The sequence below is a fragment of the Salvelinus alpinus genome, chromosome 5 (genome assembly GCF_045679555.1).
Source record: "Salvelinus alpinus chromosome 5, SLU_Salpinus.1, whole genome shotgun sequence".
NCBI lineage: Eukaryota > Metazoa > Chordata > Actinopteri > Salmoniformes > Salmonidae > Salvelinus > Salvelinus alpinus.
The window spans coordinates 64,082,382-64,109,991 of NC_092090.1; the positions used below are offsets into that span (position 1 = coordinate 64,082,382).

At 45.3% G+C, this 27,610-nt stretch overlaps 1 protein-coding gene across 3 annotated transcripts; it reads left to right on the forward strand.

The window, feature by feature from the left end:
* The first annotated feature begins 1,868 nt into the window (after positions 1–1,868).
* On the forward strand, positions 1,869–19,906 carry ercc6l2 (excision repair cross-complementation group 6-like 2). 3 transcript variants are annotated; one of them, XM_071402668.1, is made up of 20 exons: positions 1,869–2,159; positions 4,436–4,760; positions 4,852–4,960; positions 5,085–5,201; positions 5,358–5,551; positions 5,687–5,848; positions 6,055–6,262; positions 6,544–6,684; positions 6,926–7,042; positions 7,135–7,254; positions 7,381–7,452; positions 9,434–9,579; positions 9,809–9,904; positions 11,448–11,547; positions 12,093–12,245; positions 12,363–12,440; positions 14,864–15,944; positions 16,160–16,314; positions 16,471–16,643; positions 18,350–19,906. In XM_071402668.1, the coding sequence occupies exons 1-20, from the start codon at positions 2,126–2,128 to the stop codon at positions 19,509–19,511; spliced, it is 4,743 nt and encodes a 1,580-aa protein (XP_071258769.1). In that variant the 5' UTR covers positions 1,869–2,125; the 3' UTR covers positions 19,512–19,906. The 3 variants fall into 3 exon arrangements, 2 of the variants coding, with proteins under 2 accessions (XP_071258769.1, XP_071258770.1); XM_071402669.1 differs by lacking the exon at positions 7,381–7,452; XR_011675131.1 differs by lacking the exons at positions 16,160–16,314; positions 16,471–16,643; positions 18,350–19,906 and having other exon boundaries at positions 12,093–12,279; positions 14,864–14,924.
* The last annotated feature ends 7,704 nt before the right edge of the window (positions 19,907–27,610 follow it).

Genomic DNA, 27,610 nt, shown 5'->3' on the forward strand with positions numbered 1-27,610 from the left:
CAGGTCTTGACACGTTCCTGAATAATAAAGCAACACCTGAAGGAATGGCATCTAAAACAATTGCAAAATCTTTAGGTGTTACAGGGACCTTGTAAAGTGATAAGAATTCCTTATAACTGAGTAAAAGACCCTCTGCATTAACCATTTGGCTCACCAATAGGATATTATTTCAGAACCAATATTCCAAAAACAAAGAAGTATTTTTAAACAATATATCCCGATTATTCCATATATAATATCTGTGTGGAGAAAAATTATGCTTAGAAATTAAGGACCATGACAAGAAAACCTGCCGATGAAAAGCAGAACGTTTCACTGGAACTTTATCAATATTATAATTGCAAACCAACATGAAGTTAAGGCCATCAAAAGTAGAGAAGACATGACGAGGAATAAAATTCCACATAGAAGTGGGTCTTCTTAGGAATTGTTTTATCCAATTGATCTTAAAAGTATTATTTAAGGTAGTAAAGTCCAAAAAATTGTTCATTACAACAGTTTTCTTAATGTAATGGGTACGGTCATAAAGCCAGACTGTGTTTCATCAATGATTGCATCAAGGACTTCTTTAATTATTTTTGCAAGTAGTAAGGCTAATATCTTATAGTCATTATTAAGAAGACAAATTGGACGCCAGTTATCGATGAGCAGCACTTATTTTTTAGCCTTAGGTATCAGTGTTATTAACCCCTGACTCATTGTAGGAGGGAGAACATTGTTTTTTAATACTCTCTAAAAAGACTTCAAATAGGAAGGGACTACTTGAATTCTGATGTAATTCCATCAACACCTGGTGAATTATTGTTCTTTAGATGTTTGATAGACTCAATAAATCTCTTCAACTTTGATGGGTTCATCACACTGTTTAGATTCTGTATCACTGATAGAGTGAACATTATTCAGTGAGCCAAAAAACATGTCTGTGGATTCCTGACAGTACGTAGAGCTATACAATTTCCTGTAAAAATTGCTACAGTATTTAGTGATTACTTTTTGGTCATCTGTAATAACACCATCAATGTTTAACTTATGGATAGTGTTATTTGTAGAGTTAAATTTCTCAAGTCTAAAGAAATAGGAGGAATTCTGTTCTCCCTCCTCAATCCATTTTTTTCTAGATCTAATAAAGGCTCCTTCTGCTTTTAATCTATATATATTATCCAGTTTATTTTGTAACTCAATTAGTTCCATCTTCTCCTCCCCCGAGAGGCCGGCTGGGGACCTCTGAGAAAGGGAAGTTATCTTAATGATCACATTTTCCCCCTCAGCTCTTCTGGTCTTAGCAAGATTACTACCATATTTTCTAAGATATTTGGACACCTCAAATTTAAAGAGCTCCCAGTTCTTGCAATATGATTTTTCTTCACAAGCCCTTTCCCAAAAGTGTGAAAGCAGATCTTTAACCTCAAACTTAACTATATCATTATTTAATAATGAGCTATTTAGCTTCCAGTAGGATGCTCTACCAAGGTTAGTATCAGGGGTAAATATTTTGATATCAATGTAAATGGCCCTATGGTCTGTGAGGGGAGTAGTACAAATATTTGTAGTAACACACTCACTATCAATACATTTGGATATAAGCCAAAAATCGCCCGAATACAACAAGTGTAGACTTGGTTTGATTTGGTTGCGTCAGCGTTCCCTTCCGCTGGGCCTAAATTGCACAACAGGTAGCACTTTCTATTAACATCTTGAAGCAATTATAAATGTTCACTTTTAGATATTTCGGGGAAAAATAAAGAACACTTTAAATTATATTTGGGTTTTATTATTAGTTTCGTTTAAATTGACAATTAGTGTTTTGGCAGCCAGGGTGATTGTTGAAAGTGCGACGCCGAATGCTTAAACTAGATAAACAGCAGAACGCTTGCTAGCTTGCGACGCTGACAAGTACGGGCAAAGATCTAGCTAGCTAGCTATACTTTTTAAACTATGCATATTACTGTCCCGTCAAAAATACTAAATCATTTAGTTATCGAGTGTAAATTAAGTTAACTAGCTAAACGCTAATTTACTGTCTGAGCAATGTCTGTGCCAGACAGTGAAGAGATTTGTCTTACTAGTTAACGTTAGCTTGTCTGCTTATGCTTTAGCTAGCTACAGCTTGCCACAATGCTTTTTGATGATGGCTTCAACTTCCACAGCTGACATAAAAGGTTTGTTACGCAGACGCTTAATGGGAGATAATTAGCTAGTTAAGCTTTAAAAGTTTGTATCTCAAAACAGTCACATAGCCAGCTAGCTAGCTACTAGCAGAAGTTGTTAACTGTTAAGCTCACACTGTCTTGAGTTGGATGTTAACAGAATGTGTAATTTACGGTGGCGATTTTAGCATGTAACGTTAAATCTTGGTGGGGCAAACTCCCCTAAATGTTTTTAGATGGATTCCAGCAAAGCCACTACACAGCACATGCATGAATATCACTATAACGGTGACAAACGGTGCCCAGAAACTGTTAGGGCCTACATAAATCTGTCCCAACAGCAGAGTTTTATTTTTAGCACCACGGAGTGAATCCCTTACCAATGCTACACCTGGCAGTCAACGAAACAGTTAATTGAGCCTCATTTGCTGCCATTAAAAAAATATATATGGCTGACTTGCTTAAACAAATGTGGTTTCTACTTATAATGGATATGTATAAACTATGTTCTTACAGTATTCTCCCTGTACACCAAGTCAGAATTGTAGGATAAATAAAGGGGGCATAAGCTTACAATATTAGATGATTACATTTCTCTAAAACAGACTATAGTCTACATGTGCACCACCAAGTCAGAAGAGTAGGTTAAGTTATTAGGGTGAGACACATGGGCTACTAACAGCTAACTACACTACATACACTTAGAATTACTTTCTTAGCTACAGTATACATATCTCCCTGGCATATTACATAATTTATGCAGCAGTATACAGTACATTTTTGGACTCACCTTGTGTTGTGCTCAATTAAACAGGAAGGTGGCACAGCGGTCCTTGTGGGCAAATTTTGTCATCAAAGTCTGGCATTCTCTGGATTTATGGTGCTTTCAAGACAATTGAGAACTCGGGAAAAAAACAAGGTTGAATCATGACGTCCGTGATCTTCAGATCGGAACTCTAGAAAGAGGCCAGAGTTCCCGACTTGGAATTCCGAGTTGGATGGCCATTCAAAATGTATTTTCCGAGTCAGAGCTTGTTCTTGTCCGAGTTCCCAGTTGTCTTGAACTCACTGTAGTCTGAGATTTTCGAGTTTCCAGTTCGGCAGAAGTCATGCTGAATTGACAGCATTAATGTTTATAATTTTAAGCTTGAAAATAGACCCTTCAACCCAGACTTGGACCACACACCCACTCCACTGAATAGCAGGCTAGTGATTGCTTTGCAACGCTTGCAGTTAGCCACTGTTTCCTTCAAAACCAGTCATTGTTGAATTTGCAATTTCCAACTTGTTGTGTAATGTTTATGTCCAGTGGCCGATGAGCACCGATACGTTTTTATCTATAATTTCTCTTCATATGACAAGGATTGAAAAGTATTTGCCAGTAGATTGTCAACGTGATTCATGATGATGACTGCTTGTCTTGCTTGCTAGCTAAGATTTTGAAGGTATGATGTTGACATGTGCAGTCCAATCATAGCTACGGTAGATAAAATTATGTCAAATCATGTTATATCTGTGGCCAATGATCTTGAGCCTTCTTGGATGGGCACTTCTAATGTAACTCTATGGCAACACCAAAAGAGCTTGAATTTTCAACTCTCCCCGTAGAGTTTGCGGCGACGTAGTGTCCCCATGAGTGACAGAACACTGAGCCATTCATGGCGTAACTAGAGAACATTACCAATCTCTACGCTCTGTATTTTCTGCTGCCTGCCCCACCACAACAGAAAGCACTGAGCTAGGCTGAAACACCTGCATTTTGGAGCTGCCTTACTCAACTGTATGCGGCTTTATTAACTCAATATTATTACTTTTTTTTTTTACATTGTTTGCAAACTGATATGTGACACGTATTAATGCCAGAATAACATGCAAAACAGGCAATAGAAAATATATATATTGTATTTTTTTAGCTTAACAGGTGGGGCTCAAAACCTGCCCTGAATGATGGGTCACTACTGGTAATTTAGCCTATTAAAAACAAAAACTGTTTCAAGTGAGCATTCAGCAGGTCTGATGCCGAAAATAAAGTACCTTCTTGCCTACTTCACCCATTTTTTTCATTTATTTTTTCAAAGAAAGTTGTGTGTAGTTCCAGTAGTTAGCTACACCGCTACATGGCAAAACAAGTAATTAGCTAACTACTCCCTCCCTCCCATAACGACTGCAAAATGTAGTTAAATTACATGTAGTTCACTACTCCCCAACGCTGCTTGCTGTCTAGGTATTTATATAGCTAACCTGACATAACTAACCAAGCCATGATTTTCCCTCCCTCCCATAAACAGTGTGGCATGAGGGCGACAGATGCCTCGCTCCCAGCCCCAGAGATGGCACCCTACTACGAGGGGGGACAATCCAGAAACTCCCTTCCACTTCTCATGGTGAGGACATGGCACTGGTGAAGTTCACAGATCAACATGATGAAGATGAAGAAGAGGGGGCAGTCTTTCCAGTCTGTAAACTCCAGAGACCAGACACAAACCAGTCGTCCACCAGTGTAGTCTCTGCCCAGGAGAAGCCTCTATTCCTCTGCAGCCAGACACCCCCCGGTCCATCAGAGCCCTTGGTGTTGTCACAGAGTGGTGTGGCAGTCCCATACACCATCAACAGGTACGTGAGCTGTTAACTATGAAGCTGGGATTTTGCTGGGCTTCCCAGGTTGTTTTTGCTGTACGAATGCTTAATCAGATGCAGTCAACAGGTACCTGAGGTACTACCAGAAGGAAGGGATCCAGTTCATCTATGACAACTATGCCCAGTCCAGAGGATGTATCCTGGGAGATGACATGGGCCTGGGCAAGACCATTCAGGTAAAAACTAGACCGTCTTTGCGGAAACCTGATTGTTGACTGTATGTAGCTAGAGTATTAGCACTATTGGAGTTACCATGTGAAGAAAGACCTGTTCATGACTGACGTGTGTGTCTGTCAACAGGTCATTGGTTTCCTGGCTGCTGTGCTGGGTAAAACAGGGACATGGGAAGACATTGAGAACAACAGGCCTCAGTTTCTTCTCACTCAGATACCCACACAGCGAAGCAAACCCCGAAAGGTAGATCTTGAGCTATAGATTTCCCACAAGGATAGCACTCTTTGTGGCTGAAAACTGACTGATAGTTACAAAAATGTTAAAACCCACATGTGAATGCCCATGCTCTTTGTTAGGGTCCTGTGTAGGTGTTGTAATGTTATCCATGGTTGTGCCCAGGTGTTCCTGATTGTGGCCCCTCTGTCGGTGCTGTACAACTGGAAAGAGGAGCTGGAGACGTGGGGTCACTTCCTGACCGTGGTGGTCCACGGTCTGAGGAAAGAGGAGGAGCTGGCTCGCATCCGGAGGGGACGCTCTGAGATCGCCCTCACCACGTACGAGACCCTACGCCTCTGTCCGGAGCAGTTTAACAGGTAACGTTAGCTAAGATATTAAGGTGTGTTGGCGTGTGTAGCCTATCCTTATAGACCTGCTTCGTAATCCTACCGTGAAACTCCACCTATAAGCCTGCCACGCATTTTGACTGTGTGGCCGGTCTTCAATTCCAGCATTGACTGGTCTGCTGTGATAGTGGACGAGGCCCACAAGATCAAGAACCCCAACTCTCAGATCACTGGGGCAATGAAGGAGCTGAGGTGTCCGGTCAGAGTGGGCCTCACTGGCACAATCCTGCAGAACAACCTGGATGAGCTCTGGTGTGTCATGGACTGGTGGGTCTACACTGGCAATATAACTACTACTACTGTTTCTATCACTGCTACTACAGTACGACTGATCACTCTTATTTAGACACTTATTAGTGCAATGATGTAGAGTCAAGAGGTTACCCCAAAAAAACTCCCAATACCCAGTACCACCATTTCCTTCTAAACCAGTCTTTCTCTTGGGATTGACCTTCTTCCTTTGTGTACTTCAGGGCCAACCCTCGTTGCCTTGGCAGCCTGGGTAACTTCAAGAATATGTTTTCGGACCCCATCGAACTGGGGCAGAAGCACAGCGTAACTAAGCGGGCGCTAGCGACAGGCAGGAGGGCGGCCCGGGCCCTGGCTGGGAAGCTCTCCCATTGGTTTCTCCGGAGGACCAAGGCTCTTATCAGAGAGCAGCTGCCCAAAAAAGACGACCGGGTGAGTGGAGACTTCCACACAGGGTTCATGTTCATGAAGTAGGGTTGTGCAATTCTTGTAACTTTTCCAGAAATCCAAGTTGGGAGTATTCCTGCTTATTCTCTCTTGATTTCAGGAATTTTCCAACAGGGATTCATGGAAAACCTGGGAATTTTGGGAAAGTTACTGGAATTTTACAACCCTAATTGAATGAATTCTCTGGCCTTGAATGTGAATTTCCCTGGTCTAGCAGGTGGTTTCAAACATCTCACTAAGTGAATGGCTCGTCCATCTATGGCCAGGTGGTGTACTGTTCGCTAACGTCGTTCCAGCAGACTGTGTACCAGGCGGTACTGGACACGGAGGACGTCACCCTGCTCTTGCGCTCCTCAGAGAAGTGCGACTGTCACAGTGGACGCTCCCGCAGGAAGTGCTGCTACAAGGTCGGCTTATAACTGAAAGAGTTGTGTTATAACCTCTATTTGACCCGCTATGAAGAAATCTGTTATGAACCGTTTTGCACTCTTTAGGTCGGTGAACATCAGTCAAGGTTCAAATCGTTGTTTGGTCTTTGTAGGTCACCTAGACTAAGCAATGGTCACAATGTTGTCAGTAATGTTGACTTTATTGTGATAGGTCTTCCCTGTGAGGTGATGTAAATGTTTTTCCTCTTGTAAACTACAGGTGAATGCTCGGGGTGTGCGTGTGACAGACCTGTACTTCAGTTACTTGGCCATTCTCAGGAAGGTGGCCAACCACGTGGCTTTACTGCAGTCCAAGGGGAAAACCAGCAAAAAGCAGGTACGCTCTCACAAGTAAAGACCTGGTTATTATTTTACTGAACGTGACAAGTTCTGTTTGGTTCAACATCTGGACGTACTGTGCTCTCTCAGGAGCAGTATGTCAATGAGATCTGTGAGAAGGTGTTCCAGAAGTTTCCTGACTTCACAGAGAAATGCAAGCAGGCAGCATTTGAGGCCATGTCAGACCCCATGTACAGCGGAAAGATGAAGGTAGGTGGGTCTCGAGGACAAAAGTCATGTCACGTGAATGGCAAAGGCAGTTAGGTAGGCTCATATGTTTACATATAGTATCAGGTTTTTAAAAGAAGTATTTGTCTCATTTGGACCCTGTCATAGGTTCTACAGAAGTTGTTGAAACATTACATGCAGAGAAAAGACAAAGTACTATTATTCTCCCTCTCCACTAAGGTAAAACGTTTTAATTGTGTTTGTAGCCACAGGGATTCTGTCATTTGTGTCTAACTGTTTGTATGTGTGTGTCTCTGTGTTTGTGTGTATGTACTGTAGATGTCATGTGTGAGAGTTGGGGGATCTGTAGGGGTGTTAGTGTGTGTGTAGGAAAATGGCTGTGGTAGATAATGGTGAGATCATGTACTGGGCTATAGATGGTGTCAGAGCTCTAGTTCAGACACAACCAAAGCATGGATTGCTGTCTTACTTACTTTGTCCATAGACTGCTTACACGATGAGGAAACTATCCCTTTAAGCGTACAGTGCATTCAAAGTATTCAGACCCCATGACTTTTTCTACATTTTGTTATGTTTTAGCCTTATTCTAAAATTAAGTTGTTTTTCCCCTTCATAAATATACACGCATTAACCCATAATGACAAAGCGAAAACAGGTTTAGATATTTTTTTGCAAATGTATTAAAAATAAGAAACTGATATCAAACTGATATATATTTTCTACGATGTAGAAAATAGTCAAAATAAATGAACTTTTGAATTACCTTTTACTTTGTTGAAGCACCTTTGGCAGCGATTATAGCCTCGATTTTTCTTGGGTATGACGCTATAAGCTTGGCACACCTGTATTTGGGGAGTTTCTCCCATTTCTTCTCTGCAGATCCTCTCAAGCTCTGTCAGGTTGGATGGGGAGCGTTGCTGCATAGCTATTTTCAGGTCTGTCCAGAGATGTTCGATCGGGTTCAAGTCCGGGCTCTGGCTGGACCACTCAAGGACATTCAGAGACTTGTCCCGAAGCCACTCCCGCGTTGTTTTGGCTGTGTGCTTATGGCTGTTGTCCTGTTGAAAGGTGAACCTTCGCCCCAGTCTGAGGTCCTGAGCGCTCTGGAGCAGGTTTTCATCAAGGATCTCTATACTTTGCTTCGTTCATCTTTGCCTTGATCCTTACTAGTCTCCCAGTCCCTGCCACTAGAAAACATTGCCACAGCATGATGCTGCCACCACTATGCTTTTCTGTAGGGATGGTGCCAGGTTTCATCCAGATGAGACGCTTGGCATTCAGGCCAAAAAGCTCAATCTTGGTTTCATCAGACCAGAGAATCTTGTTTCTTATGGTCTGAGAGTCCTTTAGGTGCCTTTTGGCAAACTCCAAGCAGGCTGTCATGAGCTTTTTACTGAGGAGTGGCTTCCGTCTGGCCACTCTACCATAAAGACCTGATTGGTGGAGTGCTGCAGAGAATGATGTCGTTCTGGAAGGTTCTCCCATCTCCACAGAAGAACTCTGGAGCACTGTCAGTGACCATCGGGTTCTTGGTCACCTCCCAGACCGAGGCCCTTCTCCCCCGATTGCTCAGTTTGGCTGGTCGGCCAGCTTTAGGAAGAGTCTTGGTGGTTCTAAACTTCTTCCATTTAACAATGATGGAGGCCACTGTGTTCTTGGGGGCCTTCAATGCTGCAGAAATGTTTCGGTACCCTTCCCCAGATCTGACAATTCTTTCGACCTCATGGTTTGGATTTTGCTCTGACATGCACTTTCAATTGTGGTACCTTTTATATAGACAGGTGTTTGCCTTTCCAAATCATGTCCAATCAATTAATTTACCACAGGTGGACTCCAATCAAGTTGTAGAAACATCTCAAGGATGATCAATGGAAACAGGATGCACCTGAGCTCAATTTCGAGTGTCATAGCAAAGGGTCTGAATACTTATGTCAATATGGTATTTCTGTTTTTTATTTTTAATACATAATACATTTTGCAAACATTTCTAAAAGCCGTTTTCGCTTTGTCATTTTGGGATATTGTGTGTAGATTGATGAGGAACATTTTTTATTTAATCTATTCTAGAATAAGGCTGTAACGTAACAAAATGTGGAAAAGGGGAAGGGGTCTGAATACTTTCCGAATGCCCTGTATACTTGTGAAAACACGCCACGTCACCAAGTGGAAGTGTTCTCAATATGTTGTGTTAACCCTTTAGCTGCTGGACGTGCTGGAGAGCTACTGCATGGCAGATGGGCTGGAGTATAGCAGACTGGATGGCAACACCAAGTCCAGAGAGAGGCTGAAGATCGTCAAAGAGTTCAACAGCTGCCCTGACATCAACCTCTGCCTGGTCTCCACCATGTCAGTGCCACTCCCACCACCCCTCATAGCTCTGCTTTAACAGAGCACAGCAATATGATTGCGTTGGATGGCTGTGTCCCGAATGGCACCCTATTCCCTACATAGTGCACGTCCCTGGTCAAAAGTAGTGCACTATATAGGGAATAGCGTGCCAGTTGGGACACAGCTATGTTTGAAATGAATGGACCACTGACTGTAGGTTCGATTGTCTGTTTCTCCCCCCCCCCAGGGCAGGGGGTCTGGGCCTGAACTTTGTGGGGGCCAACATTGTGGTCCTGTTTGATCCCACCTGGAACCCTGCCAATGACCTGCAGGCAATTGACAGGTATGCTGCAATATCCATACATGCCATGACTTACATAGAAGTACATAGTCATAGAACCTTACAGGGTTCTTTCCAATTTGTTGTATCAATTCAAACTTTATTTGTCACATGCGCCGAATCCAACAAGTGTAGACCTTACCGTGAAATGCTTACTTACAAGCCCTTAATCAACAGCGCAGTTCAAGAAGAGTAAAGAAAATATTGACCAAATAAACAAAAGTAAAAAAGTATAATTAACAATAACGAGGCTATATACAAGGGGTACAGGTTAGTTGAGGTAATTTGTACATGTAGGTAGTGGTGAAGTGATACAACAGCAAGTAGCAGCAGTGTACAAAATAAATGGAGGGTCCTAGACTTGGCGCTCCGGTACCGCTTGTGGTGTGGTAGCAGAGAAAACAGTGTATGACTTGGGTGACTGGAGTCTGACAATTTTATGGGCTTTCCTCTGACACCGCCTATTACTGGATGGCAGGAAGCTTGGACCCAGTGATGTACTGGGCCGTACGCACTACCCTCTGGTGCACCTTACGGTCAGATGCCGAGCAGTTGCCATACCAGCCGGTGATGGAACCGGTCAGGATGCTCTTGATGGTGCAGCTGTAGAACTTTTTGAGGATCTGGGGACCCATGCCAAATATTTTCAGTCTCATATTCTATGTCTGTATACACAATGCCAGTGTTAACAACAGTGATCTCTGTGCTGGTGTGGGACCCATAGGTCACCCTTTATGGCTTATTGACCTGAATGGGGACCCCTCTTCTATTCCTTTTTATTTCCATGATGTGACCTCTCCTCAGGACATATCGTATAGGCCAGTTCAGGGACGTGACAGTGTGTGACCTCTCCTCAGGCCGTATCGTATAGGCCAGTTCAGGGACGTGACAGTGTGTGACTTCGCCTCAGGGCGTATCGTATAGGCCAGTGCAGGGACGTGACAGTGTGTGACCTCTCCTCAGGGCGTATCGTATAGGCCAGTGCAGGGACGTGCCAGTGTGTGACCTCTCCTCAGGGCGTATCGTATAGGCCAGTGCAGGGACGTGACAGTGTGTGACCTCTCCTCAGGGCGTATCGTATAGGCCAGTGCAGGGACGTGACAGTGTGTGACCTCTCCTCAGGGCGTATCGTATAGGCCAGTGCAGGGACGTGACAGTGTGTGACCTCTCCTCAGGGTGTATCGTATAGGCCAGTGCAGGGACGTGACAGTGTGTGACCTCTCCTCAGGGCGTATCGTATAGGCCAGTGCAGGGACGTGACAGTGTGTGACCTCTCCTCAGGGCGTATCGTATAGGCCAGTGCATGGACGTGACAGTGTGTGAACTCTCCTCAGGGCGTATCGTATAGGCCAGTGCAGGGACGTGCCAGTGTGTGACCTCTCCTCAGGGCGTATCGTATAGGCCAGTGCAGGGACGTGACAGTGTGTGAACTCTCCTCAGGGCGTATCGTATAGGCCAGTGCAGGGACGTGCCAGTGTGTGACCTCTCCTCAGGGCGTATCGTATAGGCCAGTGCAGGGACGTGACAGTGTGTGAACTCTCCTCAGGGCGTATCGTATAGGCCAGTGCAGGGACGTGACAGTGTTCAGACTCATCTCTCTGGGAACAGTGGAGGAGGTCATCTACCTGCGCCAGGTCTACAAACAGGTACAGTCATCCTAAGCCTTTATTTATGGGGGAAAATGCAAGCTACTTTAATGGCTAATTTCTCTGGGGGGAAGGGGAAAACACATCACCAAATTCACTGAGAATATATTACATAGTATGAATAAACAATACTCCAATACGCAACTTCATACCACTTGTCAAACATAGAGAACTGATACTATATACTGGATGTTGGTGTGAGCTTTGGGAGTTCTGTGGGTGACTTTTGACCATTTTATTTGGATTCCTCCCTTAATCGGTTTTAAGAAGAGGTTTGGTCCAAATTGGATGTTGGATACTATATTTATTGAATATTAGATGAATCCTATACATTGAAATGGGCAATTTGGGTGCAATCAATTAGCTTAGTTTCTCAGATCAAATGATATTTCAACAAAAATACTGTTGCAGGAATGCTTATCCGATGTGTTCTTAACTACAGAAACCAATTCAAAACAATGGCTTGCTGAAATGGAACGACCCAGATGATGGGGAAACCAACCTTCTAATGTTCTCTCCCTCCATCCCTGTCTGTGACTCTGCAGCAGTTGCAGTCTTTAGTGATGGGTAAGGAGAGTGCCCGGCGGTACTTTGATGCAGTGCAGGGGCCCGACGGACAGAAGGGGGAGCTGTTTGGGATACAGAACCTCTTCAGGCTGCAGACCCAGGGGACCTGCCTCACCAGGAGAATACTGGAGGTCAGAAGTCAAACAGCCTGAGTGGACAACCCTGGTACTGTGTGTTACATGTTTGTGTGTATTTCTATCTCTGTTTATGTACATGTATGCTCAAGTGTGTGCGTGTGTTCCTCTCAGCGGGAGGGACGAGTGGAGGTAGGAGTAATGACGGCCAGCACCCACACAGGGGAAGAGGAGGAGAGGAAGAGCGAGAGCGTGAGTAACCGCCTTTCTCAGGGACCCGTGACGGTCACGTCTTTCCCATCTCTCACTCCCTCTCCTTTCCCAGGCGGCCCTCTCATCCCTCAATTCCCTCTCATCCCTCCATTCCCACGTGAAAGAGACGATTCCTCACACGTGCGTCTTCCTGTCTCTCCTTCACCGGCCCCTTCTTACTCTTCTCTCTCTCCTTCCTCTCTCCCCCCTCCCCCTCATCTCCCTTTCGCTCTCTCTCTGTGATAGTGTCCCAACAGATGGACATAATTATCCCTCTGTAATGACAGGACCAGACCACACTGAAGGCCGTCTGTTCCGTTGTGTGGTATTTATTTACCCAATAGTTTGGCCTCTATCTACTGTGACAGTTCCCAGCTAAGACCCAACACAACTGTCCCTTTTTAGTAGGCCGAGTATGTAGTGGGGGACGTTCAGACTTTAACAGCCATACACAATACACCAGGGTGTAGTAACACACACACACACACACACACACACACACACACACACACACACACACACACACACACACACACACACACACACACACACACACACTACGGAAGAGTCATCTGGTTGGCAAAAACCATAAGATTAGTATCGCTGTAGGTGGTCGCACTCATAAAGGCCCTCGCATAACTCCCATGCACGCTATAAAAGCTACAATGTATCCTATTGTTCCGTATTCATGACTCATGGCATGTCACATTTATGTATGGATGATTTATTGTTACAAGCATCTTTGCATTACCTAGCACTGCTAAATTCTTTATGAATGATCAGCCCTGTTCTGTAGCCTGGTGATGCCATCAGCCCCAGGTCACAACCAAATACAACATACAGAAGACTCCATAGCTTTGTCAATCTCATTAGTGCCGCTTTCCTACCAAACGTAACGCAGTGGTAAATCTTAGCACTGGCGGTAGAGCTATACGTCTTTTGTTTGTCCTCCATTTTTGAGCTATTTTCACAGCGGGAATTGTGAGCGTAATAGCTGGCTCACTGGCCAGTCGCCGTGTTTCATGGCTTAATATTGCATGTCGTCTCACGATCTTTGCGTGGTCATCAACTCCAATTTGGCTGGGGCCGCGGAACATTCTCGCTCTAGTCAATTGTGGATTAATACTACAGTTTATGAAATAGCATAGACTACAGTAGCCTAACAAGTAATAACAATAAAACTTTTTTCATGTTTTCTCTATGTTTGGAGTTTTGACAGTCAACATTGTTGTAATTGGCTAAAATGAGTATAGGTCTACACATCGCACTTCTCAAAAAATACTTTCCCGTAAAATGTACAGGCTCCTGTAAATTGTATTGAATGCGTGAGGCACGTTCTCAATGAACAAGATCTAACCTATGCCTATCGTTGATATGGCGTTATAAGACTGAAGAATTTGAATATGTTATGAGGAGCACGTCTTTGGTGACCGGACAAGATGCGCTCTTTGGAAATGGAGACGAATACAAGTCGAAATGGAGCATGCACTGCAGGTGAATTGTGAATAACGAAAGGCATGATGGCTAAAGCCTCACGAGTAGACCATTTTTAAGTACCTTTTTATGACTAAGCTAATGCATGGCCAGGATAAGAAAGACACCAGACGCATTGCTGTTGAACCAGCTTTCGTTATAGTAGGGTAACGGTAGCCTACCGAGTTAAAAAAATATATAAAAAAATTAACGGAAAACAAGCCATTTTTACAGGAAATTAACTTAAATGTTTCTAAATACGAGGGTCACCGGCAACATCTCATCTCTCATGTAGCCTAAATGAAGTTTTTTTTCCGCACATAACAAATAATAACAGGAGCTAGCTAAAATAATGTACAACACATAGATAAAAAGGGGATGTCCACTCATCGTTTTGCTGCTCCTAAACTTGATCTTTAAATAAAAGTTTGGTGATGAAGATTTATTTTGAAGCGGTCTCACGAGCCAAACCCTTTATCAATAGTCTTGACTACTTAGCGAATGCTTTGGTCAGGACAACAACAAAAAAGCAGCCTTCATTGAGAGGAGGGGAGGCTACGCTTGATTTTATTTGATCAAATTAAACAAAAAAACATAACTTTTTTATATTTCTAAATAAGAGGTGTATGGACAAAAACAATATCACCTCTCTCTTGTTCCATGTGCATATGGGAACTGTGCATCACGGCTGGATAGGCTGCTCTTCCGCTGTTCAAATCCATGCCTTAACCAACCGCGTTACCTCTAAGACCAGCCTTCAGTTGGTTTAAATATCCCCACCAGTGCTGCCTGAAATTGGCACGTTGGCCAATGTTTTTAACGACAAACCTCAGATATTGCCAACCCTCCCACCGTAGCAAAAGCGAGCTCATAATAAGACCTGTAAATTACCAATCCTGGCGCGAGGGTTTTAAAATAAATATGAAGACTCTGTTGACCTTGTGTTGCAGGAGGCTGGGGAGGTTTCCGCAAGGGACCACTGTGAACTGGGCAACGGAGGGGCGATCGGCAGTGTAGGGGCCTCGAGGATCCCCAGGGGAACAACCAGTGGGGTACTGGACTTCAGCAGTGGCAGTGAGGAAGAGGGGGGACGGGGGGGCAGGAGTAAGGTGGAGAAGGGGAACACTACCCTTCCTGGCCGACTCAGTCTCCTACAGCATGGCTTCTCCAGGTTGCTCCAGAGGTCAGGGGTCAGGGCTGGGTCAGAATCAGGGGAGCATAGCCAGAGTGAGGGGGGAAGGAGTGATTCTGAGGATGACAGTGATGAAGACACTTCTGCCGTGGCACCAAAGGGCCTCAGCACCGCAGGGAGTGGGGGCCCCCAGACCCCTACATTGGCCCCCAAGGGTGGGAACCACCTGGATGCAGCTCCTCTGAAGAACGACTGGGACGTCTCCAGTGGCTCTGAGACAGAGGAAGAAAGGAATGGAGGGAGAGGGGATGGACAGAGGGGGCGAGACCATGATCCTGTTACACTGTCAGGAGAGAGTGATGACATGGGGAGAAAAATACCAAATCTGAAACGAGGAATAATGAGGAAGAGGAGGGTGGAGGAGGACAGTGATGATGATTCACCCCCCTCCGGCGGAGGCAAACGATCTAACACTAAATCTCCAGTTTCCAGAATGCACCAGGTGGTGTTTGACTCTGAGTCTGAGGATATTGACATAAACATTGAGGAGCTAATCCGACCTTGTGCACAAACTCATGTGCTTAAGAGACCCACAGCACACCTGAGAAGGAGGGAGATGGGAAGAGCTGGTAAGAGAGAGACCAGCAACAGACCAGTAGACCAGAGTAGAAGAACCAGACAAGCAGAGGACATTGAGACTTTTACCTCCTCAGACGAAAACCACACTCCAGTCGAAAGAGTGCGATCTGTTACAGCCCCACAGAACCACAATCATGGCCCAGACCCACAGACAGACCAACACGGAACGGGGGCGTTTACAGGTCTGAAAAACCCAAAAGCGAACCAGACTGTCCCTTCTGCCAAAGGACCGCCCTGTGGAACGATTGACAATGTGTTAGGTAAGGTCAAAGTGGGATTTTCAACAAAAAAACCTGTCGTATCATATGTGTCAGCAAACATCAGGGGCTTGTATTCATAAAGCATCTCGGAGTAGATCAGGACTGCTACTCTGAGATGCTTCTTGGATACAGGCCCAATTCTATACCAAGAGTTAAGAGTAGAATTTGCCTGTAAGTACAGACGTATATCTCCTATTCGTGTGTGTGTGTTGTAGGTGGTGTACGGGAGGTGGTTTACACCCACTCTAACCAATATGTGGTGGGCGGGAGCAAGGCCGAGGAGCGAATCAGCAGAGCCGCTCTCAGAGACGTGTTTGAGCGCAGGAGGTTCTCCCAGCTTCCAGCCAATGAACTCCGGGACACACAGGAGGTACACACCCACTACCTGGTGAAGCCCAAACCACCCAACGAGTCGATAGTCTAGTGTCCTATTCCAAATCAACTCCCTAACCCCTTTCCCTTGTCCCTTCCTTGTCAGTGTGATTAGAATGAATTTATCAAATCTGTGCGTGTGCGTATTTTACAGACCCAGCCTGAACACACTCCACCATTCTATACTTCCCATAATGATGTTGGTTGGGTGGGAGCAGTGCACAGACCCAGTGTGGACCACCCAGTCACACACACCATCAGGAGCGTCCACCACCCCACCCAACACACCACCGTCATTATTGGAGAGACCCCCGGAACCATCCGAAGGTGAGTTATTCCTGGTAGGGCAGGGCAGAGAGCCAAATCTAACCACCGTTATGGTGTGCAGCGCCCTCAACTGGTAGAAAGGGGTTCTTCTTCTTGTGTGTGTGTGAGACCACCTCTTAGCTAACCCTCTCAACCATTTCCCAGAACCTTGCCAAAGATTAGCCAGTTGTATTCAGGCTCTACAGTACTGCCTTTCCCCTCCAATATCACAGTTATCCTGAGACTCCCAGAATATGGTTAGTTTCTGTTTTAATGGCGGTGATAGAATATGGTTTGTTCCTGTTGTAATTGCTGTTACAGAATATGGTTTGTTCCTGTTTTAATTGCTGTGACAGAATATGGTTAGTCCATGTTGTTTTGGGGACAGTTGCGCCTGTCTTAGACAAAGGACCCTATATCATTCCATGACTATCAGAAATGTACCCTAAATATACACTACATGATCAAAAGTATGTGGACACCTGCTCGAACATCTCATTCCAAAATCATGGGCATTAATATGGAGTTGGTCCCACTTTGCTGCTATAACAGCCTCCACTCTTCTGGGAAGGCTTTCCACTAGATGTTGGAACATTGCTGCAGGGACTTGCTTCCATTTAGCCACAAGAGCATTAGTGAGGTTGGGCGTTTAGGCTTGGCTCGCAGTTCGCGCTCCAATTCATCCCAAATGTGTTCGATGGGGTTGAGGTCAGGGCTCTGTGCAGGCCAATTAAGTTCTTCCACACTGACCTCGACAAACCATTTCTGTATGGATCTCGCTTTGTGCACTGGGGCATTCTCATGCTGAAACAGGAAAGGGCCTTCCACAAAGTTGGAAGCACAGAATAGCATGTCATTGTATGCTGTAGTGTTAAGATTTCCCTTCACTGGAACTAAGGGGCCTAGCCCGAACCATGAAAAACAGCCCCCGACCATTAGTCCTCCTCCACCAAACTTTACAGATGACAGTATGCATTACAGCAGATAGCGTTCTCCTGGCATCAGCCAAACCCAGATTCGTCCGTCGGACTGCCAGATGGTGAAGCGTGAGAGAACGTGTTTCCACTGCTCCAGAGTCCAATGGCAGCGAGCTTTACACCACTCCAGCCGACGCTTGGCATTGCGCATGGTGATCTTAGGCTTGTGTGCGGCTGGTCGGCCATGGAAACCCATTACATGAAGCTCCCGATGAACAGTTCTTGTGCTGAAGTTGCTTCCAGAGGCAGTTTGGAACTCGGTAGTGAGTGATGCAACCGAGGACAGACTATTTTCTATGCGCTTGTGTGGCCTACCACTTCGCGGCTGAGCCGTTGTTGTTCCTAGACGTTTCCACTTCACAATAACAGCACTTACAGTTGACTAGGGCAGCTCTAGCAGAGCAGAAATTAGACAGACTGACTTGTTGGAAAGGTGGCATCCTATGACCGTGCCACGTTGAACGTCACTGAGCTCATCAGTAAGGCCATTCTACTGCCAATGTTTGTCTATGGAGATTGCATGGCTGTGTGCTCGATTGTATACACCTGTCAGCAACGGGTGTGGCTGAAATAGCCAAATCCACTCATTTTGAAAGGGTGTCCACATACTTTTGTATATATAGTGTTTATCCACGAAGCATCAAGCTCACCTACTTTCAAGCCAACATTTTCCTATTTTCTAATATGATATCACGCAACTTCGCTACGCTCTCTGAGCCAAATCCTGTGTGTGTGTGTGTTCCCATGTAGGCAGCAGCTGGAGGAGATGGCGTGTGTATTTGGATCCAGTTCATTGAGACAGTTTGCTGAGGAGGTTCTGAGGAGTACCTCTGCCCAGAGACTGGCTCAGCTACGACAGTACTACACTGACCAGGGCCCTGGGGTGGCTTCCATCATCAGGGAGAACTTCGCAGAACCACACACAGCCCAGCCCAAAGTTGACAGGACAGCCTCAAAGCCTTCCTCCTCCTCTACAACCAAACACAGACCCAGCTCCAAAAGGAACCAGCGAGTTTCTCTAGAACTCCAAGCAGCACCTAGAACCCCACATAGGTCCGTTCCAGAACCCCAGAGGGATGTTTCCTCTTCTGAGGAGCAGAGGGTCCGGAACACCAGAGGAGGGAAGAAGAAGAGTGGTAATAGTGGAGTGTCCAGAGCTGCTCAGTGCTCCAGCTCAGACCTGGACAATAGTAGGAGTAGTCCTCTGGGACCAGGGGCCTCTGGAGCTCAACCCGTTTCCTCCTCCTCTTCTTCAGCTCTCAGCCATCCCCAGGCTAAGCCCACAGCCAGCCCTCAGAGAGGGAGGAGCAGCCTGCTGTCCTCCCCCAGGAAGAGTGAGGCTGTGAGGAGGCAGCGGTACAGAGCTCAGCCTTCCTCTCCCCCCAGCCAGCAGGTCCTCCTCACAGAGCTGCTAGGAGACACCTCCATCCTGGACGACCTGCTGCGACCCAGAAGCAAGGCCTCCTCAGAGCCTCAGAGGGGCTTCCCAAAAACCCCTACCTCACGGGCTGTCTTTACACCCACTTCTCACTCTGCCACACCTGCCTCCTGTCACCCTACAACGCCTCCCAAACCGCCCAGCACACCCCACCCTCGGCCCCTGACAAAACCCGTCCCAGGCCCTTCTTCTACTACTACTCCCCCCTCTCGATCCGTCACCACACCCCTCACACACCCCATTACGCCACTTTTCTCTCTAGCCCCTGAGAGGTCAAAGAACAGCCACAGAGACTTCTGGGACATTTTGGAGGAGGGTAACGAGGAGAGGATCAACAAACTGACGGACCTGTCGGAGGTAGAGCGGGTGTGTGAGAGTGCTAGCATCAGGGCCAGAGGAGGAACAGGGGGAGGAGAGGAGAAAGGGAATACGTCATTCTGGAAGAGGAACGACAAGTTCCTGTGGAAGAAGTGATTCTGGGGGAGACATGACGATATGCAAATGTATTTTGCGTTCGACTTTTATTATTCTTATGCTTTTTTTTTAAACGAAAAATGTAATCGTTTTGGTTACTGTAACCTATCCTGAAATTATAGATAGATAAATACATGTGTGTAAGTCAACCGTGTAGACAAACCATGTGTGTGCGTGCTCATGTATGTTTGTACAGTATGGAAATGTACATTGTAATTCCGAAAGTTAATGCCATGTGCCATTGACTTGGGCCAGACACGGTCTGACTGTGTCAGTGGTGGTAACCCAAGTTTCCTGCTGAACTAATTAGTGACCACCAGCCTGAGAATCTCATGTCTGGCCACTTACATGGCCGGACCCTTGGTGGTCCTAATAAAAATCTCCCTTTTAAATTAGACACTACCTGTCATTTCGAGTCCAAATCCCCCCCTCTTCTTCACTCACACTCTCATTCTCTTTATCTGTGTTTCTGTCTTCCGCAAGGCTTTGACTAGTTTTCCTATATATTCTTTCTCAGTAGACGGTGTGTATGTGAAGTGGGCCAGGGGCTGTCTGGGGGCAGGGCCTGTGGTGGGGGCATGTCTGGGCGCTCCTTCCCGCATCAGTACTCTGCAAAATGACAGGCTGTGGTTGGGCTCAGCTCTGCTTCTAATGGCCTCAGAGTGGAGGCCGCTGCTGCATCATTAGAGCATTAAAGAGGTAAAAGGGAGGCTGAGAAAAGAGCTGCTGACCCCCCCCCCATTACCCTCATCCCACCACAGGCACCTTCCAAAAGGCACCCTATTCCCTATATAGCGTACTAGTTTTAACCATCACCCATAGGCACTATATAGGGAACAGGGTGCCATTTTGAACGGGCCCACAAACCATCAGACTGATGCTTCCCTTCACCTCACAGGCTGTCATCCACTGACTATTGCAGATGTGCAGTGTAGTTGTGCACCTACAGTCTTTTGCATATAGAGAACCAGTAGGATTTGGATGTGCCCCATCTGTGGGTCCTGGCCCACCATTTTGGGGACCGCTGCTGTATACCATCTCTGATAGTTACTGTATAGGGGTGTGTGTGAGAGAGAAAGCCACGCAGCTGTTTGACCTCTCAGCTGAGGTAAGCAGAGCCCCTAAGGGTGCAGCTCTGTTAATGTGTTTTGTTTAGCTGAAATGAGAAAGTGCTGATAGCTATCAATAAACAACAAGACTAATACGTGCCTCAACAGAACACTGCTCCGCTGCCAAAGCTGTGTGTGTAGCCCTTCTGGGTGGTAGAAGGTGCACACAGACAGGCCCACACATCTGCCACGCCTGTTCAAATCCAAGACTGAGGTGAATAAAAAAGCCCTTTCTATATCTCTTTCCTCCTCAAACTCATGCCACGAACAGATTCCCATCTACCTCCCCTCCCCTCTTTGCTCGGTCTGGTTCAAGTGCAATGACAGTCAGGCTTAAGGTTTTAGAAATGTACAAATGCACTAAATGATTGTAAAGAATTGGACACCTCTACAGTACATCATGCCCCAATGATTCCCAATGTTGTCCTGTATAAAAGCTATCTTAAAGGATTCCAGCTCTTCAGTGACGTGAGAAACGCAAACCGAGTGCTGCTCTGTCCTCTGGAAGGATGTCAATAAATAAAAACAGGTGGAACATGTTTAGCAAGAGGCACTGACGACTAAAAGACACAAGTACAAGAGTCAAAGAGTTGTGTGTGTTCACTGGATTATGAGTCCACTTGTGTCTACCATCTTTTCACTCTGTTTTGCTGTATTTTGTTCCCTATTTCGGGCATCACTTTTGACCAAAAATGGACTGCTGGCTTTTTCTAAATTCACCATTAGGGTCTTTTCTCTGTGTCGGGGCGGTGAGAGGACTTTCTGGATTCCACTGTCATAATTACCCAAGTGTCTGTCCATCCATCTGGCTGGCTGGGTTTACTTGCAGAAGGTCAGGGAGAGACAGACAGAGCGTGTGGTTTGATTGGTGAAAGATAGGCCAATGGAGGCCTTTCCTCTCAGGCTTCTACAGAGATAGAAACGACAAGTAACTGCCAAAATAAAGGAAACACTTGAGTAAATGGGGGATGCAAAGTATATTGAAAGCAGGTGCTTCCACACAGGTTTAGTTCCTGAGTTAATTAAGTAATTAACATCCCATCATGCTCTGGGTCATGTATAAAAATGCACAGTTGCCCATTATTTTGGCTACCATGGCTAGAAGAAGAGATCTCAGTGACTTTGAACGTGGGGTCTCAAAGGAGCATAGGGGGTTTAACGGGTGTGTGTGTGTCAGTCACCAGATCTCAACCCAATTGAAAACTTGTTGGAAATTCTGGAGTGGCGCAGGAGACCGTGTTTTCCAACACCATCAACAAAACACCAAATGATGGAATTTCTTGTGGAAGAATGGTGTCGAATTCTCCAATAGAGTTCCAAGACGCTTGTAGAATCTATACCAAGGTGCATTGAAGCAGTTCTGGCGCCTCGTGGTGGCCCAACGCCCTATTAAGACCCTTTATGTTGGTGTTTGTTTTATTTTGGCAGTTACATGTCCGTCTACTGTATTGGCGCTTGCAGCTCTTCATGAGGAACTAAGAATTTGAGAAAAGAAGGCGATGGTAACCTTGGCAGAATGTGGTATTTTTGCCCCTCTGTAGCATTGTTTTCATTTAATGTATTTTGCATGTGGATGTATAAGTCATTTAAATAATGCATCAGCTGCTATTAGCCACCCCCCCCCCCAAAAGAAAAAATATTCCTAAAATCGTCTGTCCATCCAACCGTTCCTCCCTTCTCATTATTGTCGGGTTCATCAGCGATTTCAGTTATTTTCCCTTATCTCCTCACCCACTTACATTTCCCTCCTTATGCCTCCCTTTCTCAGTCCTCTATATCTTTTTGCTTGCCATAGTGTTTACCATCTTCTCCTTTCCCTTTTTGGTTGAAAATGTTACTCAAAATCAGGTGTGTCTGTGTGTGTAAGTGGCTATTCTATACTATAGTGTTACTGTGTATGTACTATGTTTAGTACTACTAAACTCAGCAAAAAAACAAACGTCCCTTTTTCAGGACCCTGTCTTTCAAAGATAATTTGTAAAAATCCAAATAACTTCACAGATCTTCATTGTAAAGGGTTTAAACACTGTTTCCCATGCTTGGTCAATGAATCATAAACAATTAATGAACATGCACCTGTGGAACAGTCGTTAAGACACTAACAGCTTACAGACGGTAGGCAATTAAGGTCACAGTTATGAAAACTTAGGACACTAAAGAGGCCTTTCTACTGACTCTGAAAAACACCAAAAGAAAGATGCCCAGGGTCCCTGCTCATCTGCGTGAACGTGCCTTAGGCATGCTTCAAGGAGGCATGAGGACAGCAGATGTGGCCAGGGCAATAAATTGCAATGTCCGTACTGTGAGACCCCTAAGACAGAGCTACAGGGAGACAGGACGGACAGCTGATCATCCTCGCAGTGGCAGACCACGTGTAACAACACCTGCACAAGATCGGTACATCCGAACATCACACCTGCGGGAAAGGTACAGGATGGCAACAACAACTGCCGAGTTACACCAGGAACGCACAATCCGACCATCAGTGCTCAGACTGTCCGCAATAGGCTGAGAGAGGCTGGACTGAGGGCTTGTAGGCCTGTTGTAAGGCAGGTCCTCACCAGACATCACCGGCAACAACGTCGCCTATGGGCACAAACCCACCGTCACTGGACCAGACAGGACTGGCAAAAAGTGCTCTTCACTGACGAGTTGCGGTTCTGTCTCACCAGGGGTGTTGGTCAGATTCGTGTTTATCGTTGAAGGAATGAGCGTTACACCGAGGCCTGTACTCTGGAGCGGGATCGATTTGGAGGTGTGATTTGGTCTGGGGCGGTGTGTCACAGCATCATCGGACTGAGCTTGTTGTCATTGCAGGCAATCTCAACGCTGTGCCTCTCTCATTTCATTAGGAAATTACACACAATTGGTCAACCATTCCTGTCTTGGTTTCCTAGGAGACCCGTTAGCTGTAACTGAGTCTAATTTACTAGCTCCTGGGCCCTTCCTCTCCTTATTGTTCTACATCATAAAAGAGGTAGACTGGATACAAACACACACAGGAATAATCCTCCTGTTTAGTCTCTGGTTCCTAAAAGAGTGTAAGTCCCCTGCCTGAATATTAATGATCCACTGGTGAGACAACTAAAATGAACTCCGATCTCCTTGAAACCTCATTCTCCACACCTAGATGGAATGACTGAAATAGTAAATGTGTGGTTCTATGATAGATTTGTAAAGTAAGGTCAGTGTCATCATGTTTCTCTGGACAAGAGATGCATCTACACACTGAACCCCCTCATGTCAAACTGTAAAAGGTGAGACCGATAGCGAGGGAGGTCTCTCCTTTCAAACAGAGCAAATGCAATGGAAAATTGTGCGTTTCCGTAGAGTAAATATTTGGAGTAGGGAGATCTAATCGTAGAGAAGAAAGGCATTTCTGGGCCGTGTCTAGCACTGCCAAAGGGGCCTGCTTCATCTGATCCATTGTTTAGTGAACGGGGGGCTCGGTAAGCAAGCGGCTCGCTGGCCCCTCTCCTCTCCCCCCAGCTGCAGCCTCTCCTGTGTTTATTTTTGCAGGGCTACAAAAGCAAAGCCCCGCCATATGTGAGTGGAGGAAAGTGCGCTCTGTTCTCTCTTGTGTGTGCACTCACATTCTCTCCCTTTTTGTCTTTCCATCTCTCTTCCTGTAATTTGGGGTCCTCTCTCTCTGCCTCCGTCTTTCCCTCTGACAGTTCACCTTCTCCTTGACAGCATCCTGTTTAGGAGGAGATGAAGGGTAGGAAATATACTCTGAGTTTCAAAGATCTGCGTCGAGGAGAGAAGTGATATTATTTCGGGGAGAAATAATTAGGCCTTGAAACGAGGTGAAAATCGTTGATGTTCACAAAAACTAAAGTTGAGGGACAAGGTGGTAATTATGTCACAGAAATACATATGTCAGAGAATGTATATATTAGAATATTTATTCTGGTGTGTCAAACTGACAAGCTCAGCACATTCCTCTGATTGAGAAACCAGCCATATGAAAGCTATAGTAAAAAAAACACAAAATATCTTGCCATGGCCCTGCCTGTGTGTTGAGGTGAGTGGTCCGGCCTGGTTCCAAACCATGCGTGTTGGGTGGGCCGTGGTGGCTGTCGGGCTTGTTTTGGATGCTCCTCTGACCCTTTCCTCTGTTTACTGAAACAACAAGCACTCAGTGTTCAGAGTGGAGGGCCGTCACGAAGGACACATCTTCAAAGACTGCTTTTAGTTCTGTCCTCTTGACCACCCACACAGGACCACTATATTACATTTTTCCCTCCCCTCCTTGTGTAAATCCCTGAATGGACAATATTAGGTGAGAGCTACAGTTTCCATGGGGCTTTCTCCAAGCCACCCAGAACAATGATGTGTGAGGACTGTGAGGAAGGAAGGATGGTGAGAGAGATTGATATAATTTGCTCTCGACTTTTACAGGACTAATAAATGCCCAGTGCATTAGTTTGGTGGAAAAATATATTTGAAATATTATTTTAAATGTTCAAATATATACTGTATATATTGTTTTGATTTACCAGGGGGGGGGGGGGGGGGGGTTGCAGCACCCTCATCACCCTTACTTCCACTTGGCTATGTCTATCTATCTCTCTTTGTCTCTCATTCTCTCTCACGTCACTCACCTGTTTTTGCGCTCCCCATCAAACATTCCGTTTTAAAAGCTGAACTCTTCCAATGTGGCAAGGGTTCAATTGACTCATCACCATATCACTTGATCCATGAGAAGGGCTTTGAAATAGAACATTGAAAGGGGGTATTTAACATGTTCAAGGTCCCACCACACGATTACCTAGTAAATCAGGTGTGGAAAGTCCCATCTGGGAAGAAAAGAAAAACCTTTTTTATTTCAGCTGAAAGTGATATTCATCGTTCAAACTGTCGGTTGGAAGCAGAACGCACAATAGCCTGAGTAACTACTAGCCTATATCAAAGAGATCTATCAGTGGAAATTCCCAGAGATTTTTTTATTTGCTATAGCCAAGGAGTCATGCTGAGACCACGGTCTATTTTGCAGATAAGCCCTGCATGAAAACATCAATAAACAACAATTACTCTATATATACACTACCGTTCAAAAGTTTGGAGTCACTTAGAAATGTCCTTGTTTTTGAACGAAAAGCACTTTTTTTGTCCATTAAAATAACATCAAATTGATCAGAAATACAGTGTAGACATTGTTAATGTTGTAAATGATTATTGTAGCAGGAAACGGCAGATTTTTTAAACGGAATATCTACATAGGCGTACAGAGGCCCATTATCAGCAACCATCCCTCCTGTGTTCCAATGGCACGTTATGTTAGCTAATCTAAGTTTATCATTTTAAAAGGTTAATTGATCATTAGAAAACCCTATTGCAATTATGTTAGCATAGCTGAAAACTGTTGTCTTGATTAAAGAAGCAATAAAACGGGCCTTCTTTAGACTAGTTGAGCATCTGGAGCATCAGCATTTGTGGGTTTGATTACAGGCTCAAAATGTCCAGAAACAAAGCACTTTCTTCTGAAACTCGTCAGTCTATTCTTGTTCTGAGAAATGAAGGCGAGAAATTGCCAAGAAACTGAAGATCTCATACAATGCTGTGTACTACTCCCTTCACAGAACAGTGCAAACTGGCTCTAACCAGAATAGAAAGAGGAGTGGGAGAACCCGGTACACAACTGAGCAAGAAGACAAGTACATTAGAGTGTCCAGTTTGATAAACAGACGCCACACAAGTCCCCAACTGGCAGCTTCATTAAATAGAACCAGCAAAACACCTGGTCACAACGTCAACAGTGAGGAGGCGACTCCGGGATGCTGGCCTTCTACGCTTTCATCACATTCCCAGTGGGACAGAAGTTTACATACACTCAATTTGTATTTGGTAGCAATACCTTTAAATTGTTAAACTTGGGTCAAACATTTCGGGTAGCCTTCCACAAGCGTCCCACAATAAGTTGGGTGAATTTTGGCCCATTCCTCCTGACAGAGCTGGTGTAACGGAGTCAGGTTTGGAGGCCTCCTTGCTCGCACACGCTTTTTCAGTTCTGCCCACAAATCCTCTATAGGATTGAGGTCAGGGCTTTGTGATGGCCACTCCAATACATTGACTTTGTTGTCCTTAATAAGCCATTTTGCCACAACTTTGGAAGTATGCTTGGGGTCATTGACCATTTGGAAGACCCATTTGCGATCAAGCTTTAACTTCCTGACTGATGTCCTGAGATGTTGCTTCAATATAACCACATCATTTTCCATCCTCATGATGCCATATATTTTGGGAAGTGCACCAGTCCCCCCTGCATCAAAGCACCCCACAACATGATGCTGCCACCCCCGTGCTTCACGGTTGGGATGGTGTTCTGAAAAAATATATAAACGCAACATGTAAAGTGTTGGCCCCATGTTTCATGAGCTGAAATAGAAGATCCCAGAAATGTTCCACATCCACGAAAAGCTTATTTCTCGAAAACAATTGTGCAGAAATTTGTTTACATCCCTGTTAGTGAGCATTTCTCTTTTGCCAAGATAATGCATCCACCTGACAGGTGTGGCATATCAAGAAGCTGATTAAACAGCATGATAATTACACAGGTGCATCTTGTGCTGGGGACAATAAAAGGCCACTAAAATGTTCAGTTTTGTCATACAACACAATACCACAGATGTCTCAAGTTTTGAGGGAGCGTGTAATTGGCATGCTGACTGCAGGAAAGTCCACCAGAGCTGTTGCCAGAGAAATTAATGTACATTTCTCTCCCATAAGCCGCCTCCAACGTCGTTTTAGAGAATTTGGCAGTACGTCCAACCGGCCTCACAAACCGCATACCACGTGTAACCACACCAGCCCAGGACAGCCACATCCGGCTTATTCACCTGCGGGATCGTCTGAGGAGGACGGGGGTGCTGAGGAGTATTTCTGTCTGTAATAAAGATATTTTCTGGGGGAAAACGTATTCTGATTGGGTGGACCTGGCTCCCAAGTGGATGGCTGTGCCCCTGCCCAGTCATGTGAAATCCATAGATT